Here is a 22070-nt window from a genome sequence, read left to right as displayed (position 1 = left end):
GAGCATCATAATATAAGATCTTGTTTGCTGTAGTAATATTAATAACCTAACAATTTAGATAAAATTGATTTCTGTACTGCTGTTCTTGTTGTTCTTTGGCTCTCCCAAGAAACCAGCCAGACGAATGGTGGTGTTTCCGAGGTGTTCCAGAGTCAGAGGAGCTGTCATTCAAGAATCACCTTTTCTGACCTAACTAGTGACGTTGTCATATTAGGGGAGCCACTGTTCCTTTAGGGTTTTGTGGCAAAAAGGCTAAAGATGATGTTTTCTTTTGTAGACAATGAGCTTTATTGTTTGCATGCACAACAGAATGTAATTCAGGGTTAGACGTGCTGGTATGACTATTATTACTATATTGAAAGTTGCAAGAGTATGTGGGCATCAGTGGCCACTTAGTATAATATAGAAGGTGTCAAGCAAAGAACATCACTGTGGGGTGCTACTGCTCTTACTACTGCAAATCATCCCATGATATTGATATTCCTGAGCACAGTTACTCTAGTTGGAGAACCAGCTCTTTGATTTCAGTGCTCTGTGACAAACTTGTTGCAAACATTGTGGAAACTCAGTTTCAGAACACTAAGGAATACTAGTTTATCCCTGTTTGAGAGAAGTCCTGGTTTTCAGGAATAGGGTAAATGACAAATTCAGGTGCTTATTAAAAAAGGTAAACAACAGCAGTATATTTTTGCCTTGTAAATGCCAAATGTGAAACTTTCGGGTCTTGTCTCTCAAACTTCCTAAATTTGAAAACATAAAAAGATTTAATGCTTTTTGTGTTAAAGAATTTTTTTTTCCTTGTAGTGATAGGTGCATGCTTTTTATGATGCATTCAAGTGCATTAAAACTGACCTGTCTTTGTTTCTCTTTAGGTTCTGAAAATCTTAGAGAAGCATGATCCTTTGAAAAATACTCAGGCAAAATATGGGGCAATCTCACCTGATGAGGCGAGCACCGTCCAGAATTATGTGGAGCACATGCTTTTCTTATTAATTGAGGAGCAAGCAAAGGATGCCTCGATGGGGCCTATTCTGGAGTTCGTGGTCTCAGAAAACATCATGGAGAAGCTTTTCCTTTGGAGCTTACGGCGAGAGTTTACCGACGAGACAAAAATTGAGCAACTCAAAATGTATGAAATGCTCGTAACGCAGTCTCATCAGCCTTTGCTGCATCACAAGCCCATTTTGAAGCCTTTGATGATGTTGCTGAGTTCTTGCTCAGGAACAACCACTCCAACAGTGGAAACAGAGTTGGTTGTCCTCTTGAACCAGCTCTGCTCTATAATAGCCAAAGATCCCTCCATTTTAGAACTGTTTTTCCACACTAGTGAGGACCAAGGAGCTGCCAATTTCCTCATTTTTTCCCTGCTGATCCCCTTCATCCATCGAGAAGGAACAGTAGGCCAACAGGCCCGGGATGCGCTGCTTTTTATTATGTCTCTGTCTGCAGAAAACAACCTTGTTGCAAACCACATAGCAGAAAACACCTATTTTTGCCCAGTAAGTTGTTCTTGTTTTACATGGTCTTCAGTGCTAAATTAACTGTCTTTCCTGCATTCTTTCCTCCTTTTCTGACATTTTTGGTAAAGAAGTGTTGTAACACATTTGTTTCTGCTAACACCTATTTCATAAATGGTAGTGCTGTTTAAACCATCCCCAATGCCAAACACAGTCTTGCTTCTTGTTTCCATGCCTTTGGGCCAGCACAAATGTTTTTGCAGTCACACAGTGAATTGAATTGGAAAACTGATGGAAGTTGTAGCAGAACGTAGTGGGAGGGAAATCTGTTCTGTCTTACTGTGAGGTACCTTTGCGATTCTGGGGCTGAAGGGAGTGAGAAAGAGGAGTGAGGTGTCCTGAGGGTGGTTGTTTCAGATGGCAGCACAAGCTTAAGCTGTCTGTGCTTCCCACACTGACATCAGTTCTACAGTTCAAAAAACAAGTGTGAGAATAGTGAGAGTGTTACAGAAATGTTATAATTTTGCAAGATAAAAGGGAGATTTGTTTGTTGTCATAAAATTGGGTGTTTCTATGCCTGTCTCAGGCTAACCACCATCTTGCCGTGTTGTTCTCTGTTACAAAAGTTGGTAGCACTGTTGCATTGCTACACCTGGCAAACTGATCTTGCTACATTAATAGAAAACCTTTACTTACCTTGCTGTTAAGTAAGTAATCTGATTTAACAAACAATGCTGTGCTATGGCAGTTTTAAAGGTAAAGCAAACTGAAATAACACCACCTGCTTCTTCATGCCTTATCACAGTCTGAGATCTGCAGTGGGTGTGTTCAAACCCAAGCATCATTCTGTACAGAAGTTGCTCTCGTGGGTCAGTTTTTGCATGGTTTCTTTTATATTCTGCATGGCTTGCATTTTAATTTAAAATCCTGGAAAAATGAAGTGAAGGAGAGTCTTACATGGCTACTAAAGAGAGAGCTGTAGAAGAGAGAGCACTAGAATCCCTATCACTGCTCAACAGCTGCTCCAGCCTTTGGTTTACATTAATTCTGAGATTGCTTTGAGCAGTAGGGCAGAGCCACCTTTGTAGGGTAGGTGAAACCTAAAAATTCCACAACAAAACTTCTAAATGGTTTCTTTTGTCAGTTGTAAATATTGCATCAATTTGAGACTCCAGTTGACCTTGTTTAATAGATACTGCCAAAGAACATGGTATTGATTCTCAAACTGTCCCCAAGACAGATACCATTATTGGATCCATGCTATAACTTCCATAATTACATTTTCCAATTAGTTAAAAAAAAATAACCAGCCTTATTACACTGAAGATAAAAGCCAGCTTTCAACAGCAGGGAGCCATGACTGACAATCATTCCAATTAGGAAGGCTTCTTGTCAAAATGTGCTAAAATCAGACTTCTCTGAACAGTAATGAGGTTGGCCTAAGTCTATAATAAGACTTTTATTGTAATGGCATATATTTAGCTTACCAGCACAATATCTTTTTGAATTTGAGTTGTGATGAGCTGAAAACCAGATTTTGTTCTGATGGAGGATTTTGTAGGTGTCAGAGACATTACTGTATATCACTGAAATCAGTGCAAATGTTGCTTCAGGTACTCTGCAAAACAGTTAATGCAGTCCTGTGTTGATAGCAGAGACATTTTGGGTGGCTCTGTGTTGATGTTATCTCTGTTTCTGGGGATGGGTTGGCATGCAGAGTTTTCTTTACCATGCCTCATTGCATAATATAGGCATCCCCTGGGGTGGGGTCTGGCCAGAAATCTCTGCTGCCTCATGTACCCAGGTCAGTGTTAGATCTATGCCAATGTGAACCTTCCTGGTTTTTGACATAAATTTGGTAAACAACTTTTAAAAAACAGGGCTGTCCATAGATCCGCAGTATTCAAAACTGTAGGTGAAAAAACTAGAAGGAAGGAAGGAAGGAGACAGTTTGCAGTGAGTTACATCACTAACAAATGTTTTTAACATGGAATGTGTGGGCAAACTATTTGGTAAAGTTTTCTGATTTTACACCAAATAGCTTTTATCATGTTTTGATGTGAAAGTTTTCTGGAAATGATTGAAGATACTATCTGTTCAGGATTATAATAATAAAAAAGTTTCTAAAGAATTTTGAGCAGGGTAACATCATAAAGTCCCTCACAAAACTTTGTAAATACCTTGCAGCTTAGGAAAGCAACTGTAATAGCAGGAGGAGGGATGGCTCTGCAGTGTCCTTGAAAAGTGGTGGCTGCAAAGAGAGAGAAAGACTATGGATGTGGGAGGAGAGAGAATTATTAAAAGGAAATAATTGTCCAGATAGCAATTATTTATGCATTAATAACACATTATAATCATGTAATATGCCTGGCATTACAAATCATGTAGTCAGTGTCTTCTGTGAGTCAAGAGAAAGTAAAAAAATAAAAAAAACCTGTTTTGTAGAGAGAGACTCATGACTCACGTGGTGAGAAAGAAACTGCTAGAGCTGCTTGTAAAAGTAGATGAGCATGTAGAGATGGCATGAAAAATGCTAGAAGAAGTTTAAAAGGACACTGCTTTGCGTAAAACAAAAAAGAAAACCAGTCTTGCTTTTTCAGGATGTGAATGCATTCATTTCCTTCCCTTTCAGATGATTTTTTTCATTAATGTTTAATTACTGATAAAAACTCTGTTCTCTTGGTAATTTCAGATGGTAACCCTATTTATACCATACACTTCATGAACATTTAAAAAGATTTTTTATCTAAAGAGGTGAAATTGCTTCCTGTGTCTACTCTAAGTGCTTAAGAAACATAATTCCACAGAGCCATTTGTATTGTACTTCATATCAAAAATAAGAGCTTCCTAAACTTTACAGATTTTAGCAGCTGCATCTGTCACTTCTTACTTCAGTAAGTCTGACAGACTAAAGAATTCAAGACTTTGATTGTGAGTTCAGTGTTCCTTTTAGTGGAGAGTAATATGTTTTGTTCAAGGTCAGCTTCTTGTGCTTAAGGGCTAATACCCATATGAAGGAGAAATATGGATGGGACACAGCTCTGAGAACCAGGTTGCATACTGAGAGGGTGTGTTTGTGTTTATGAATAGCAATTAAGCTTTAAGCGGACAATGGAAAGTCAAGTGTGCATTAATTAAAAGTTCACAAGGCAAACAAATGTCAAATTCTCTCACTGTCGGAATTTGTGGGTTTGTGAGAGTAAGTGTTTGTGTGGGCTATGTATAGGTAGTTCTGTAAGAGCTGTTTCTGAGCTCTTCTACTGTGAGAAAAAAACCAAAAATCCCAAAGAGATTCTGGTTGTAGAAGAATGGGATTGTACAAATAAAGCTTTGCTCAATAGCTTTAGCTTCTTAATTTTTTAACATATGTTGAGCTTTGTCCTTTATCTAGCTGTGTATATAAGAGTGTGTATATGTCACTGTACTAAAGTAGTCAATTTCCACAGTATTCTCTCCTCCCCCTTAATATTTGGCTTACTTATCTCTGCCAGAATAAATCCATCTTCAAAATTATGTGCAGTAGGAATAAAAACCATTCAGAAAGACAGTCTTTGTCTGACTGTATGGATTAACAGTTACAATTGCTTGTGCTTGTGTATGGGCAAAACCTGATCACCGTCTGTGAACCCTTGGTCTTTGATCTGGACATTGTCAACTGTTTGTTTTCCAGTGTTTTAGTAGATAAGATCTGTGTTTCATCTGAGCTTTGACAGTCTAGCCCTGTAGATGCCAAGTAGCCATTTGTAAGAGGAAATATTCTTAGAAGAGTCTGTTGAATGAAAATGAAAAATATTTCCATTGGGCCAAGTTATAATGTTCCCATTCGAATGAGAATCATCTTTAAAAATTATCGTGAAGTTGTATGAAATCATCCCAGAAGAATAAGAGTTCTCAGTAATATTTAGAAAGTTTCTGGCTTCAAATAACTTTAATACTTAAAAACTGCATCTGAAAATACCATACTCTAGATACATTCAGCAAAATTTAAAAGCCCTTTTGGAAATATGCTTTCTAAATTGTAACTAAAAATGCTCTCTTGTTCTTTGGTGATACATTCTACATAAATCACCTGTAAGGCTTAATATTACTGGAAACGTTTAAATAAGAAGTGATTTCAGACTTTATTTTTTAGCTTCCTTCAAATAATTAAGTAGGAAAAAGGGAAATTATGAGCAGTTAAGTTTACTTTTTTTAAAGTGGATTCAGCTGAGTTTAAGTGCCTGGCAATCAAAGTCAACATGTATCTGTAGTCTAAGTGGGACTGAACTTCATTTTTGTTGATGGGGCATTTTCCTCCTCCATTTCTGATGTTTCATGTTTCTGAGTGAAATTACTTGATCCATGTTTGAGCAGTGACATTTGAATCACCAGCAAAAGACAAGCTGTAGATAATGGCACTGATGGCTGTTTCTAATAGAGACTGAAGAAAGCACAAAACAAATTTAGAAAAATTTAAAAAGAAATTGTAACTTTGGATTAAAAAAAAAAAATCACAAGATAACCTGATTTTCTCCATCACTTTCTCCTAAATACCAGATCTTGAAAGAAGCATATTATATGGAAGGCTCTTTAAAATCTTTATGTCTTTCTGCCACAGGACTTTTTTGAAAGGAAATTAAATTAATCTTAACAATTCTGATGTTACTAAAACTAAAAGGAGAAACCATTTGTGGTACTGCCATTCAAGCAGATGGAGAGTTGGAAAGTTAACTTATTTCCTCTTCTGTTTCTGAAATACAGGTGCTAGCAACAGGACTAAGTGGCCTCTATTCATCTTTGCCTACAAAGCTGGAAGAAAAAGGAGAAGAATGGCATTGTCTGATGAAAGATGACTGGCTTTTGTCACCAGCCCTTGTACAATTCATGAATTCCCTTGAATTTTGCAATGCTGTGATACAGGTAACTGAAGAGAGTTAGGCTGTTCTTTAGAAGTAGTAGTAAGTTACATCTCCTGCAGAAGTTTGTAAGTCCTGGAGTTTATTTATTTTTGTTAATGGCATGAACTATTAAAGTTAGACTAAAACAAGCTGTGTATAAAATGAATGCCTTGAGCTGTCTGTCCTGATTATAAGGATGTACTAATATATTTGTGGTTTTCAGGTGCCAAATGTTTCAAATGAAAGCTTGATATTACATTATGTAATTGGGAGCATTTTCTGTTAAAAGAAAAAACAAATGTTTATTGCATTTTAATACCACTCTTGATCCTAGAAGTAAATTGAATGCCTTTACATGAGGGAAAATGTAGGGTTTATACCTCTATTTGTTTAAGCTCTCATAATGGCGTACAAAAGAAAACAGTGAAAATAGTCTGTTTTGCCTGTTGGTGAGTACAACATAAAGAAAGCCTTCCAAGCAGAATTGTTTAGGTCTCCTGGAAGTATAAATTCATTTTTGATTGGCCTCTTTCGAATCTATTCTGTTCTTCTTTGCAGTGCTTTGCTCCCTTACTATTTTTTTTCCAATTTAAATGTAAAATTAAAGTCTTGTCTTTATGTATTGTTTTTAAGGCTTGAATGCTTGATAGAACCCAAATTCAGTATTTCATTAAAAAGGATATAAATTCTACAGAAACTGTGGATTTGTGTTATTTGAAGAAATGTGCTGGATAAGATTGAAAATTTAGTCACATTTACTGTTAAATAAAAGATATGTTTCGGTGCAGTGCATGGAAAATACAGTAAAGGAACTGATTGACTATTAAAGCCTTGAACAAGCAAAAATAATAGTAGCTGTCATTGTTCAAATGTACTATACAAGATTTTTAGCATGCATGTTTAAACATGAAGAGGAGGCAATATTAATTTTGGTGTCTAACCAGAGTTATTCTACAGATCTACGTTTGCAGAAGATCATAATTGATACCTTTATTGTAAAAAATTACATAAAGGGCACTGCAGAGAAGTTACAGAACAAATTACTTTAAATAAAGCACTGTTCAAATAGAAGCAAAATGGTTAAGGATATCAGCTGACATGCCGAAAGAGCAGTTTCTGACTGCTGCTTGATTGTGTCTATATAGTCTATATAACTGAAAGCGCAGTTACTGTAGGAATTTTTGCTTTGCACATGGACTGGTCTGTGTTCACCCAAAAACTTTGGCCAGAGATTAAAAAGGAACAGGGTAGCCAAGTCCTCTTGCCATTTACTACTTTTTCCCTGGATGATAGCATAGGAAGGGCCACTCTTTTTCTTTCTCTTACCAAATTAAGAGTTACGAGTTAAAAGAAGTCTGATAAGAGTTGCAGGTTGGAGGATCCATTGGAGGCCACATACAGGCTGTGTGACACTCCAGTCTCTGTGAACTTCAAACACAATATATTGGCTTTGCAAGCTTCTGAATGGAATTTTACTTTTCTTTTACATACATGAATTGATGTGTTTTCATTGCAAAGACAAAAGGAATGTTTAATTATAAAAGTAAATTTTTGGCTTCTAATAATATTTTCTGTCTGTTTGTTTGTTTGTTTTAAAGCTCTTAAACATCCCATTGAATGAATTATGCAGGTTTTGTTGTAATTTCTTTTTGTTTCACAGTGACTGGGAGAAGGGCATGTGAACAATGTATTCTTACCCCATAGCTAGAGAATGCTTTGATTTACCTACTCTTGAACTATAGGAAAGCAGCTGTTCTGCTTTTCTTTATTGCAGAAGGACAAGTTAACAATGGCAAATCCACCTTCAAGTGACCCCAACAAGGTTGCAGGAGCTGAATTTAGAATTTCAGATCTTGCTTTGATATATAGCTATATGCACTTCTTTGTCCATCCATTCATCTTTGTCAGCATGCAGGAAGATTGAAAAGTCATGTCTCTGAGTTTGGTAGACTTAGTGTAATTAAAGATGGTATGTGTATTTCTTTCTAGAAGAAGCAGTTGTTAAGAACCAGAATCATATCAAATGCTGGTGAGGACAAATGAATGTCTTATTAAATGGGAAAGGGTTTTGGCAGTGAATAATAGCTTTCTGTGCTCTGTCTTTTAAATCTCACTCAAGCTGTTCTGTGTCTTTCTCTCCCCACCCTATTAGGTGGCACATCCCTTGATACGCAACCAGCTTGTAAATTACATTTACAATGGATTTTTGGTGCCAGTAATGGCTCCTGCACTCCATAAGGTCAGTGACGTCTGCAAGCATGGGACGAAAGAATAACAGGAAAAAGTATTATGGAAGATCTCTGTGTAAAGATACTATCAGCTGTAATAATAATAATAATAATAATAATAATAACAGATAATATCAGATAATATCAGCTGTATTGTCAGTGGTGACTTGCATGCAGTTCAGTGCTTTTCTAGACTAACTTTCCATCTTTTCGTTCTATATACTTTCTTAAGCAATACATAGGTATTTCTGAAAATGTTTAAAATACTTAAGTGTAATGAAGAACCAAAATGTTTATGTTGTTCTGGACTCACATATCATCAAAAAAGCAGTGACATTTTAGACATTTCATCATGGCAGACACGTTTCCGTGAGCATTTTTTTTAATACATGAATATTTTTCTAAAGTAATATGTTTAGTCAAGAAATATGCTAGTCTTAGCAAAGTTGCTATTGTTTTGTAGTTCCTTATCATATTAGGTAGAGTTATTTTCCTAAAGTAGAGTTTGGTGTCAGTTTTCTAATGCATTAGAGTGCAATTTATGTTACTTTGAAGAAAATTCATTTTTTCTTTGAATTTTAGGGTTTATCCTTTGCAAAATATGTCACCAATGTTAGTAAATTATGTATTTACTTATTTTTGGTTAGGCTGCAACATTTCCAGCTGTTGCAGACGGTATCAATTACGTCAATTCCCCATCCCTGAAAGTGTTCAAGGCCAGGTTGATGGGATGGGTCGTTGAGGAACCTGATGTAGTGGAATGTGTCCCTGCCATTGGCAGGGAAGTTGGAACTAGATGGTCTTTAAGCTCCTTTGCAACCCAGGTCATTATATGGTTCTGTGATTTTATGAATTAACAGTCTTCATTGCCCTGTAAAAGAACACCCCTTTTGAGGAGAAAATGCAGGAACAGCTGAGAGTAAAAATCCACAAAAAACTGTCAGAAGCAAACTAAAACCTCACTTTTGTATGTTCTCCTAATTCTCTCAAAGCCTACCAGGCACAAAGCACTGCAGCTGTTCCATTTTCTGGAGGACAGTGAAACATAATACCCTGCTTTCTTGTTCACAGCTTGTTTCAGTAGCACACACAATTCTTCATGGTAAATAGTCTCCAAAAAAGTCATAAGCAATGCAGAGTCTTTTCCAAAGATTTGGCAGACCTCAAACACTTGGGAATTGGGTGAGGGTTGAAGTAAAATTTGGCTGTGATCCAGAGCAAGGCTTTAGTCTGTCCTGAGGTAGTTCACCTCCTTACCTGGCAGTAATTTTTTCTATTCCTGTATCTGGACTTAATCCCTTATCAAGACTGAGAATTAGAAGTGAAAAGCCTAACCAGCTTTAGGTCAAGGTTATGGATAATGAGGGAGATACCAGAATGGATTCTAGTCTTAGTGAGTACTGTTCTGAAGTATATGAGACTAACCTTAGATTGTTTTGAATACTGCCCTACCTCTGAAAGCCATTCTTATCAGTCAGTAAATCTCCTGACCTCCTATTGCGTTGATTACTTCCCTGTTGATGATAAATAATTTAAAGATGGCTGTTTTGATTCCTTTTTTCCTTTGATGAAAATTTTGTTTATATACTCTGAAAGTGGGTGAAATCATATTTCTCTTGAAAATTGGTATGTTGGCTGCTAACATAGGTGACTTTCATAACCTAGATCTTTCTTGAACCCTGATATTCTGGTTGGTGCCTTGTTCTTCCAGCAATAAACTTTTCCTCGATTAGCATTAAAATTGACTTCTTCCTCATTAAAAATTAACTTCTTCTGTATAAACTTCAAATGATTTTAATGGAGAAGATGGATTGCACCATCTAGTGGATCTGATACAAGGCTCTCACATCTGTGAGACCAAAACTCTGTAGCAAAATGAATTAAGTAAGTTGAGGCACATTTGACCTCTTCAGTCTTTCTGTCCTGTGCTCCATGTTAGTAACAGGAAATAAGTATTTTGCCTTCTTGCTCTTGGGACATATGTCTGTGCACTATGATAATTATGCTGCAACAGCTCTTTCATACATTAAAATTATTTCGAGTTGCCATTGAAAACTTTAATGCTAAGGGGAAGAGGGGACTTTGAAAACTGTATCTCCCTTTCGGGGACTTAATGTTGTAATTAACCTTGAGGTTAATAAAAAATTGGAAAGGGCCAAAATGAGAGGCCACATGTTTTACGACAGTTTTTACAACTGAAGTTCTTTCATTTAGCACAATACTAAAGGTAATTTGCTTGTTTTTTCTTTTGAACTGACTGAAGTTGGTTTGGTGTCATAAAGTCTGCTTGTGGCTGAAGATTTTAGTTTTAATTCAGTCATTCAGTTTGGATTGTTGTGATTCATTCTGGCTTGAGTTCAAATACAGTGTGTAATGGAGCATGGTATAAATACCTGATTAGGAAGACAGATCAGTGCAAGGTTAAAAGGTGGTAAGAACAGATGATGATAATTACTGGCACATCTTCTTAAGGTGTTTCTATAAATCTTATTTCTAGAATGTACTGGTGTGGAACAGCTGCTTCTGATAATTTTTGGTGATAGGATGGAAGGAAGTCAGTCTGTCTAGACCTCATGTGGCATACTGGTCTTGACAGCCCACATCTAATGTGGCACTCATGGTTCAGTCTTAATATAAAAATTGGAAGGAAGATGAGCTTCTGGCTCGGCTTTGGAATGGCTAGGGCAGGCAGACTACTACAAACCTGATCTTCCTGTACTATATTCTAATTTTTCTACAGGAAGTATGTTCTGACGAAAAAAATTGCTCTGCAGCAAGACACAGACTAGCATTAATTGTTTAGGCAAAGACAGTTCCAGTCAAGAGTGGGATTAGACTAGGTATGTCCAGAGGTTCTATCCAACCCTAGTTATTCTGTGATTGAGTACTGTGATGTCTTTAATGTATTTTGTCACCAGGTCCCCATCCCCATCCCCATTCAGCAGTGAGCATGCATTTTCATGATCTTTCTTTTGCTGTTGAAGCTCTTCTTCAGCTCCAGCTGGGCTTTGGCTTTCCTCATCCTTTCTCTGCCTACTCAGGCACTTTTTCCATATTCCTCCTGGGTCACCTTTCCCTCCTTCGTCTCTTCATGTTTCAGACTTTTTCGGAGCTCTTAATTCACCCACACAGGCCTCTTACCTCCTTTCCTTGATTTCCTTCTCTTCTCCCAACTTAAAATATATGACTGTCAAATAGGACTTTTCATAAAAGTAGCATAAACATTTCAGTAAGTAGAATTTAAATAAAAATTGTTTAAAATTTCACTATGTGGTTCAAAACTTTAAGATACGCTTATGTGTGGTCTTGAAATGATTATGACAATTATGGAACCATGTAGTAAGCTCTGCCTTTTAAAAATTTTTGCAGATTGTCTCCCTATAAATACTTACTATGTAGACAGTTCACTGTGTGAATGAAACAGTACAGGACCGTTGAGGATGGAGATGTTTCTATGAAAAAGTCCGGGGGTGGGCAGACCAATATATTTTTCCTGGTGTGATTTTTCTGGTTTTATCTTGGGAAGCTAGTATGGAGTTGAAAAAAAGCATTCTCTAGTTCAGGTTTTTTCCAGTTAAGGAAGTTTCAAATTGATTGGGCAAGCTAGCTAGCTTGAAATAACCTGTTTTTCACAGTGAGCTCTGTGAAGGTTATTTTTGTAGCAGATTAACTGTGATGTGCTTAAATAACCCAAACATTCTCAAGCTTATGACTCCCTAACTTTATTTTTCAAAGATAAGTATCCTAAATATAGCATGTTCTTGTAGCCTAATTTGTACCTTGTCTGTCCTAGTCTTGCCACTTTGTGTGGGTTATCCCACCTACATGTGTAATGAGCGATTGACAAGCATGTTCCTATCTCCAAAGCTGCACATTGCTGAATGGGTAGTCAGAGCCCAGATTTGTATTATGTAGCTGGGCATGTGCATTAACTGGCTGTGCTGGAGAGCCCTGCCTTGTCTTTTGGTTATCTGGATGTTATTGTACTTTTTACAGAAGTGTTACCTCCCTTACTTCTGACACAGGAGTTGCTTGAGACATCAAAAAAGTGATTCAGTGAAACTGTTTGCAGAGCAGTGGGGAAGGCATGTCTTTGTGCAAGGTCACAAATTCATTTGAAAACAGAGGAATAAAATGGTTTGTCTGTAAAGATACAGAGCTAAAGAAAATGTTAATTTGGTTGGTTTTTTCCATTATTTAATTTTTTGCCCAAAGCATCTTTTATTCTTTCTGGTGTAAGTGTCTGGGATTTAGAAAAAATTAAGACTATCTTACAGAAACTGTTCTTAAGTTAAGACTGGTAACTTCTGATGGCATGTCCGTTACAACTTGAAATTATACAGCTCTGTATGTTCTTCCCTATATTTTGATACATAGGAAAAAATACTCAGGAGAATGTATAGTTCTGTTCAGGGAATGGTACAGAGCCATACCATTGGATTCTGTGACGTATTTCACTGGCTGTTTCCTGCTGCACTTTCAAACTAACATCGAGCTCTATCAATAAAATACAAGGTCTTCTAGGGCCAGATAATACAAGGGTCTCAGTAATCGAATAAGACTAATTTTCTCCTCGGTTGAAACCTCATTGAAATCCCAGAGTGAATCCAGAATAACCCTATCAAAGTCATTTTTACTGGTTCTGTTAGAGGCTGTATTGCCTTATTTTGGTCTCTATATAGTTCTTAGTAGACTGTGTTTATTTACCTTATTATTTTAGGTAGTTACAGCGCTTCTGTAGAAATATAAGTGAAGTCTTTTTCAGAAGATCTTGAATATGTATATATTTTGCAGTCAAAACGATGTGCTAGATAATTAGGAGCCACACTTTGGTATTTATAAATATTTTGTTTCCTTTGATACAATTCAGATTGGTTATATACAATCGTTCACTGTAAATGCACGTAATTTCATTTTAGTTAGGCATTCAAAGAATATGGTTGACACAGGCAGCTATTCAGATCATCTCGAATGTTTATGTAATTTGTGGTACTTCAATTTATTGAAGAAAGCACTAAAATCTGACAAATTATATGATAAAAGCAAATTTTTAATGTCAGCATTTACTCTTCTACTATATGGTATTTAATTGCTAACTATGATCTAATTATTTTTATACTTGGAAGGCTTGTTTTAATCTGAATAGGCTTGGTTTAGTCTGAACAATGGAAAATTGTACCAGCTTTTTGACGTAAAACATTGCTGTTGGCCAAGTGAACAGAATTGCTCTACAGAGGTGCTGGCACAGTCCTGTCAAATAAGCTCTGTCAAATGGACCTCAAGTCTACTGCACACTTACCCATCCAAAAAAAAGCCTCTGACATGGTGTGTTACTGTGATAATTCAGTAATACTTACTTGATGATTACACAGCTCAGCTAGGGGGAAATGACCTGTAAATTACACTCTACAGATTAGAAGGAGCATCTTTATAAATATCCTACAAGACTGTCAGTTCCCATTTAGGAATAATACCATCCTTCACCTTACTGGAAAGTGTTTGGACAGCTTCTATACAAATGTGTAAACCAAGTGTCACTGGAAAACTTTGAATAGCCTTGTGCTTTGCAGAAGCCCGTTAATAGCTACAAACCTTAATTTTACCAGCTATGGTGTGGATATATGTAAAGAGGCCTCTCACTGTTTGCCTCAGCCATGCAGTTCAATTGAATTTTAACCTGGTATAAACTGAAGCATTTTATAAATGTAAGCTGAAACAGTTTGAGTTTTCTGGTTCCCCCAGACGGCAAACACCCTCTGTCCCTGATCCTGCTTGTCCCACTCTTTTGCCAGGACAGCTGTTCATACTTGAAACTGATTGAGGTTAAAACTCACCTTCTGTTTTAATCTGAATCAATTTCCTGATCCAATTCATTGTGCAGCATGAACCCTTCTGCCTGGATAAGTAGGGGGCAAGAAGATGAAAATTAATAGAAGAGACTGGAAATGGTTGGATTTTTTTTTATCAGTGAGGTGAACTTATTCAGGTTAAAACTGCTTGTGGATGGATCTAGAGGGTAAGTTCAAATAAGAACAGTTGTGGTCTTTTCATGGGCAATATGAAGTCCTTGTAAGAAGGGATATGTGATGGAAAGGAGGAATCATGTAGGCATATTCATGTAAGTGGGCATGAAGCTGTAAATTAGAAAATATATGTGTGATTCCCAAGGGAAAATGACCGGTAGTAAAGAATCCATGTGATTGGTCTAACACAGTGAGTGTAATATATTAAACTAAACTTGCAATGACAGTAATTTCTAGCTCTTTGCTATTACTTGGCAGAGTAACTTGTAAAAGCTGGATCCCTTTACAGTGTTCTGCCTCACCATCTAATCAGTCATCAGAGGAGGCGAGGAAAGATTTGCTGAAAATTATTACATAATTATAGAAGGGTATTACATGGCTAAAAGTGGCCTTGTCTTTTCAATAATCTCCAGTCAAGTATCTCTCTGGCCATGAAGACTCTCAGCTAGGCCTTTTTGTTGCAGTTTATGTCTCTCAAAAAGATCTGTCACAGCTGATTTTGTATAGAAAAACATATGGATGAAGCTTTCTGAATGCTATTTTTAGATAGACATTTCATATTTATATTGAAAAAAAATCCAGCAAGTTTTAGTTGGTATGTTTGTGGGTAATCAAAATAAAAATGGTAGAGTAGTGGTCTGATTAATGCATTGGAAATAAATTTTGTTGTTGTTTTTTATTTTTAATCCTGTAGTTTTATTTTAAGAGCAGAGATATTCCTGGTCTCTGCCATTAGCAGAAAGGATCTAATGCAAGGGATGCTACTGGTGGGTTTCTCTTTTTGCTGTTGAGGAAGTGGTGGATTTTATTATTTATTGCTGAAATACCTTTATCAAAAAGGTATTATCAGAACATAGCTTGAAATTTAATAAAAATGTAACAAAAAATTTTTCAAAAACAAATTTGAAATTTAATTACTTAACAAAGGGGTTTTCTAGAAACCCATGTCTTGATTCTATTAGTCTCCCTTTGTTACAGTATTTTTCTTGACATTTGAATTATCAAAGGTGAAGAATTTTCAAATTAAATAGATGATTTTTGTAAGTTTTGGCTTGTTGTTTATCATCTTTTCAAAGATGTTCATTTCCGAGGGCTAGTAACTAAAAGCTTACCTGGGGAAATGATACTGTAATCAGTGTTTACAAAAACAGTTTTTGTAGAACTGCCTCAGGATTTGGCTGTAGTGGACATACTTGACATGGGTAGCACCTGTTTAGTTCTCTGGGAAAGTTTGTTCTTTTGTTGTTTATCTGAGTACTGATTTGAATTTATTAGAAATTATTTCCCTCTTCCCCCAAATCTGTCTCACGAGACATTTGTTTAAGAAGAGACAGCCAGCAGGTAGACTGAATGAAGCTTAATAGCGTGGCTTTGGTATCGTAGAAAACAGAAATCTTCAATAATAACTGCACAAATTGAACCAGTCTCACTTTCAACACTCCATGTTTTATGTATGATGCAGTCTGTAGAGAAGGTGTGCGGAGTTAAAAGGATTTTTGCCAGGGCTGGGTTTAGCCTCATCTAACTGAGTTCTCCAGCGTCCTTCTCTAGTTAATTGCAAAAAGAGTCAGCTCTCCAGAGGCTCAATCAGAGCAGACTAATATATTCCATAGAGTAAAAGGAAAATAAGCCTCATGGAGTTAAAATTAGCTTTCTTGAATATTTTTCTAGGTGCCTTGAATCTTCAGAAGTTACACTCACCATCAGATACGCTAAAAGGGAGAAGCAGACACAGAATGCAAGATGGCAGAATAAGATACAGTAATTGTAAAAGCACAGACATCTGCTTGCCAGGTTAATTGATCTTTTTCCTAAGCTGCATAGCTGGCTTGCATTTAAGTGCCCAACAGCAATATTTTTGTTTTAATTTGCCCTGGCAAGGAAGCAGAAGGTTGGTCTCCTTGCTTGTTTGTAGGGACAAGTTGCACACAAAGGCACACTGAGAGAACACTAGAACTTCTAGAACATGATAGCATGAAAATTGCTTGTGCAACTTTAACGTGCCTGCTTTGAGTGTTGCACAGTGACCCTGAAAAATAGACCCTAGCTTCATTTATTGAGGAAATTTGGAGTGTGGTAGATAATGCAGTGTGTTTTCACTAAAAATTGAAAAAGATTCTAACACATCCTTTTAAATCTTGACAAAACTTAGTCATCTTGTCTCTTTCTTGGGAAATGGTTAATCAGATTCACCAACTTTTTTCCCAAGAAGAAATAAAAATTTAGTGTAATTTGGTACCCTTCACAAAACCCCCGTATTTAAAAAAGTTAGGATTTAACAAGATTACAAGTAACTCCTTTATGAACTATTAGGGCTTCATTAATCATTGGTTGGTTCTTCTAGCTCTGCTTAGTGGTATCAGTGAAGTGTTGCCTATTAAACATGACTTCATTTTTTATCTAGAGCCCAAGCTGTTAGGAGCACTGAACATGCTCTCAGAATTTAGCATTTCTTTTCTAAGCTGCTCTCCAGCTGGCTTTCTTCTGCTGCTGCTCTTTGTTTCATTCATGGTACGCACTTTGAAAGGCTTGTGGGTTTCTCTTACTGGTAGAAATTGTAGGATGAGTTGTCCAAAGAGTATGGGTTTTAGAAAAAGGTCACTGCCCTTGTGAATCTGCTGGCTTTTCTTGTTTTCATGCACAGCTGCAGTATTTGATACATATACCTTCTGTCAGCAAACATTGGTGAAGCTGACAGCCAAGAACGTGCTTCCTTTTCCCCATAAAGGATGAAGAAGTGACATGGAGATTTAACGATGTATTACTTCTGTCTGGCCTTTCCTTGGCAGAGAGCTTAAACTTGTCCATGAACTGTATGGTGACATAATGATGTCACTTGATGGATTTCTTGGGCTTTGCTTTTTATCACTCACTGCAATTAAAAAAAAAAAAAAAAAAAAAAAAAAGGGGCAAAAAAGGCAAGAAAAGACAGTTCTTAGGACAACAGACACTTTCACCAGAAGGCTATTCCTTTTTACACAACAGCTCCCCAAATCTATTCCAAGATAAAAATGGTTTCTGATTGGAACTGGGCTGCTTCTATTTCCTGATGAAAAATTTGACTGTTGCTACTTCACTGGTGTTTTGTTTCTAATACCAAAATGAGCTAGTATCCTACTGTATTAATGATGGTGCAGCTGAGTATTAGAATAAAGCCTCAGACTGAGAGTGATTCAATGACCTCAGCTTTAGAGCTTCTCTCTCCATAAGGTCTGCAGCCTGTGTACCCCATTCCTATGTTCTGTGTAACCACCCAGAAGCAGCTTGTGATCTTAAATGCTTTAAAGAGAATGTTTGCATCATGACATTACTGTGTACATGGCTAACATGCAGCATAATGGAACAGGGATTTTAATATTTACAGCATGTTACGTAAATGTTGCCCTTCTGAGTATTTTCTAAATCCTCTTAGGTCTTAAGTGACAGCTTTGATTTTTTTTTTTAATAAAATCAGTCTTTTAATTTATCCAGCTAAGTTTGGTAAACAAAAGATGTTTAATACTTCCTTTTATATAGACAGATTCTTGTATTTAAGGGTTTATCTTTGTGCACTTAAGCTTATTAGATCCCTGGGTAACAGTTTAAAAATGCTGACTTCGCAAGAGCAGTACATGGTGCAGAGGTGGGCTTTGGAATTTTCTGTGCTTTGCCAGTGTGTCTGTGAATAGATAATCTCCAAGGGATTGCAATAAGCAGAGCAGCGTGGGTTGTGGTATGCAAATGTCACATGGATCATGAATTCTGTTTTGATCTACTAATAGTCAGTAGTGAAGATTTTGGGTTGGGCTTTATGTGTGAATATATTTGTATATATACTCCTTCTAAAAATTGAGTAAAATGAGAAATTGTGCTGTGGCAAAATAAAAAGAAGGAAAATCATGACAAAATTCTGGATATCTATGGGAATTTTCTCTTCAAAGCTGCACGAATATGACTTTGTACTGTGCTTTGATTCTGCTCTGACATTTATTTTTAGTTGAGTGGTAGATGCAGGCATTCACAACATCTGAAAATGCTTCTGAGGGACAGGAGAAGTGTGATGCAAAGGAGATGACATGGGCAGAAAGGTGTTGGGGATCTTCTAGCATGATTTGATCCTTTGATTTTCACTATGTGTGAGGTCTGGGGTGTCAGTATGAGGGAGGATGTTTTTCCTGGGGATGCAAGACAGATAGGAAATGTGTTCAAAATGCTTGCAAGGCAAGTTTAAGAGGGAAGACTCAGTGTTGTTGTGGCAGTGTAATGGATGGAGAGCTTTGCTGGATGTACCACTGCAGAGGATGGATGGGTGGATATTTTGTGTGTGCAGTATGTTTGTGCTTGCAGTATTTGCATTATTTTTGCTTACAGGTGACTGTGGAGGAAGTGATGACTACAACTGCATACCTGGATCTCTTCTTGCGCAGTGTTTCAGAGCCAGCCCTCCTCAAGATTTTCCTCCGTTTTATTTTGCTGCACCGGCATGAGAATGTTCATATCCTGGATACACTTACCAGCAGAATCAACACACCATTCCGGGTAAGACAAGCAGAAAGGAAGTTCAGGAACTCAGCATGGATGTAGCTTCACTGTTTAAGTGGGAGATTTCATATATTACAGTTGGGTACTTGTTTAGCTAGAAGTTTTCTCCCCTTCACCCAATTGTATGATTTTTCCACCCTCTCAATTTTGTGTGTGTGTGTTTTGACATTTAGCAACCACTATACAAAGCTAATAAACCTGTGAGGTGATTTCATATATATAGGAAATGGGATAGAGGTAATGAAAGCTTCTGGAAGTCTGAATCCTGTTGGAAGATAAAAGGTACATTTGGAAGCATTTTAATTTTGACCAGTGCTGGATTAGTACAAGGAGATAACTCTCCCCGGGACTTAAAAATATATTTGTGGTGAGGAGCATTTTTATCTTTGGAGTTTTGCCAAGCAACATGCATTTTCAAATAGTCTGTCTGGGGAACGGTGGGAGCCCTCTAAGGAAGTCTCCAAATGGATCCCAGTTGTTAACTGCGATCTCGCTGATGTATTTCTCAGGCATCTATAGTCTATATTTCTGTAGCATGTTTACTTAACTATGATGTTGCCTGCTTTATTTGATTAAAAGAACATGCTTTCTTGTTCAAGTGATGAGGCTGCTGCCTCCTTCTCTTTGCCTTCATTCCCTTGTGCAGTAGGGTTTATCTCAGGTTTGTGCTGAGCCCCTTCTCAGCCTAGGCACAGTGCAGCACAGTGGCTGGAGGGCTGCCTGCCAGAGAGAGAGTAGTTACCTTTGCCAACAGTTGGATCTTCTGGATGGGAAAATGACTACTTGTTGCACTGGACTACTTCAGTGAGCCTTGCTTGTCTGGAAACCTTGGCTGACTCTTGGGTGATGCAGAGCTTCATGGATGAAGTTGAGAATACTGTTTTAGTGCAAGTGAAGGCTTAGAATGTGCAGTAATGTTTTAGAGAAGTCAGAACACCAGCATGCGCATTAAATTTGTGTATTAGAGCCAGTAGCTTCTTCTGAACATTGTTTTGAAATGTAAGTGCATGCAAATATCGATATATATGCTGCTGTTAGTGCATCTCTAAGATGGATTAACTCTGAAAACTGAAACAGTTCTGTCCACAAAAATGCAAATGCTGTTGTCTCTGCTGATCATTAATTACTATTCCATAGGCAAACAAGATGGGAATTGTAAAGAATTCTGCAGCCCTGAGCAGCTCAGGATCTCAGCCAAAGTGGTTTTGTGATGCTAAAAGAGTTTTCTGCAGTATAGCTCAGACAAGTGCAAACATAGCACAGAAGCTGTGTACGTTACTACTGATGAAAATACTAATTAATAATTCACAGAGTTAAACTAATTTCAAGACAGATGCCTGAAAGGACTTATAGAAATACTGTCCTCTTTGTTTCTTGAGTGTATTTTAAATCTTATCTTTTTACACAGCACAAAAACAGACTTGCATTTAGTTATTCAGAAGATTTCCAGATTTGCAAAGACTAATGATTACTATTTCCCTGTAAACTTAAATTTCTTAAATACAGGATAATTTGAGGCAGCAGCAGGTGTTTTTGGGGTTTTATGCCATGAAGAAAAGTTATACTTGACTCCCTGTAAATTTCATAGGAGAGAACCAGGAAATCTGCTTTTCTCTATGATCTTCCCCCAGTTAAAACACACCTTTTGTGCAAGAATCTGACTTCTTTCAAAGGGTTGTTGTGAAGCTCTTTAACCATTCAGCTTCTTAATGTGCAGAACACTAATGATTCCTTATAACTAAAGCAACAGAAACCTGAAGTAATTTATAACTTTTCTTTCAGAAAAGACCTTTAGTTCGTTCAAATTTTGTGTCAAAGGTAAAAGCTAAAACACTCTATTGGAAGTTACAGGGTTCAGTTCATGCTAAGTCAATTTAATAAGTTTGAATAATATTTAACACTGCTTTTTTTCAATAGCTTATTTGAAGGAAAATTCTGTTTAGGATTGTATTTTGTTAAAATGTAACATATTACATGTATAGCCCTAGACAACTTGAAAAAAAATCTCAGAGGGTGCTGACTAAATGAAATACCATTCTAAGAGTGTCTTATAAACCATGATGTTCTGACAGAGCCATTTTGTAATGTAGTATGCAGGGAAGATGGGAAAGATACAATTTCCAGATCAAAAGCTGACAATGTTTATCATTTTCCAGCTCTGTGTGGTCTCCTTGGCATTGTTCAGAACACTCATTGGCTTGCATTGTGAAGATGTGATGTTACAGCTAGTTTTAAGGTAAAGCCCAAACTCTTTTTCCCATTCTTCATCCTAACTCTGGGATGTATGGTTTCTCTCTGTGGATGCAGAGCTGGGTGGGAGTTCTCCAAGAGAGCAGAAATCCAAGTAACTACAGAGATAAGATTATTTATGGTCCTGACAAAAGTCTACCAGACCCGATGAAGTTTGATTTACATCCTGAGATCTCCAGAGCAAGAGATTTTTCTTGTGACTTATTTCTATAAAAGTGAGAGAAGCTAAGAATATATTTATCACCTCCAAAGTCCTTATTCCCTGCTTCTAAATGCATAATTCTTCCCTCCTGCATGTTTTCTCTAGTGTATTATGCACTGTGATACAGACCTATATACTGTTTGCAGTTCCCACCCTTCTTGTTGTTTTCCACCTCTTTGATTCCTCGCTCAATGAGAATGCTTCATGTTCCTGCACTGTTATAGGTGGATTAAATGATGTATTAAATGCAGTGATAATTTTTGGTTTTAATTTGTGATTCTGTACATTGCTTCAAAATACTTAAAATTTGGGTATGTTTATTAGATGAGAACTGGTTATTTATTTGGAAATATTGGTGTAACTGACTTGGGCTTTTAGCATTGCAGATCACATGGATATTCCAGATACTGTCTGTCCCTCCACATGTAGGCATTAAGGTGAAATTCCCTATAGATCTGGCAGTGATGCCTGGAAATACTGCTAGGACCTCTGTGAACACAAGTACATCACCA

General features: G+C 37.0%; 1 protein-coding gene across 3 annotated transcripts in view; it reads left to right on the top strand.

Moving 5' to 3' along the window:
- FHIP1A (FHF complex subunit HOOK interacting protein 1A) overlaps positions 1–22070 on the top strand; it is an 80238-nt gene that overhangs the window by 44998 nt on the left and 13170 nt on the right. For all 3 annotated transcript variants that reach the window (XM_068187293.1, XM_068187292.1, XM_068187294.1), the window contains 5 exons: positions 873–1499; positions 6198–6356; positions 8487–8573; positions 18936–19103; positions 21263–21342. In XM_068187293.1, coding sequence (XP_068043394.1) covers positions 873–1499; positions 6198–6356; positions 8487–8573; positions 18936–19103; positions 21263–21342 — 1121 coding nt within the window. The remainder of the gene's footprint in view (positions 1–872; positions 1500–6197; positions 6357–8486; positions 8574–18935; positions 19104–21262; positions 21343–22070) is intronic.

The sequence above is a fragment of the Anomalospiza imberbis genome, chromosome 4 (assembly GCF_031753505.1).
Source record: "Anomalospiza imberbis isolate Cuckoo-Finch-1a 21T00152 chromosome 4, ASM3175350v1, whole genome shotgun sequence".
In the NCBI taxonomy this organism is placed as follows: Eukaryota; Metazoa; Chordata; class Aves; order Passeriformes; family Viduidae; genus Anomalospiza; species Anomalospiza imberbis.
The sequence above is the reverse complement of the archived record's forward strand: the minus strand, read 5'-3'. Positions and strand labels throughout refer to the sequence as shown.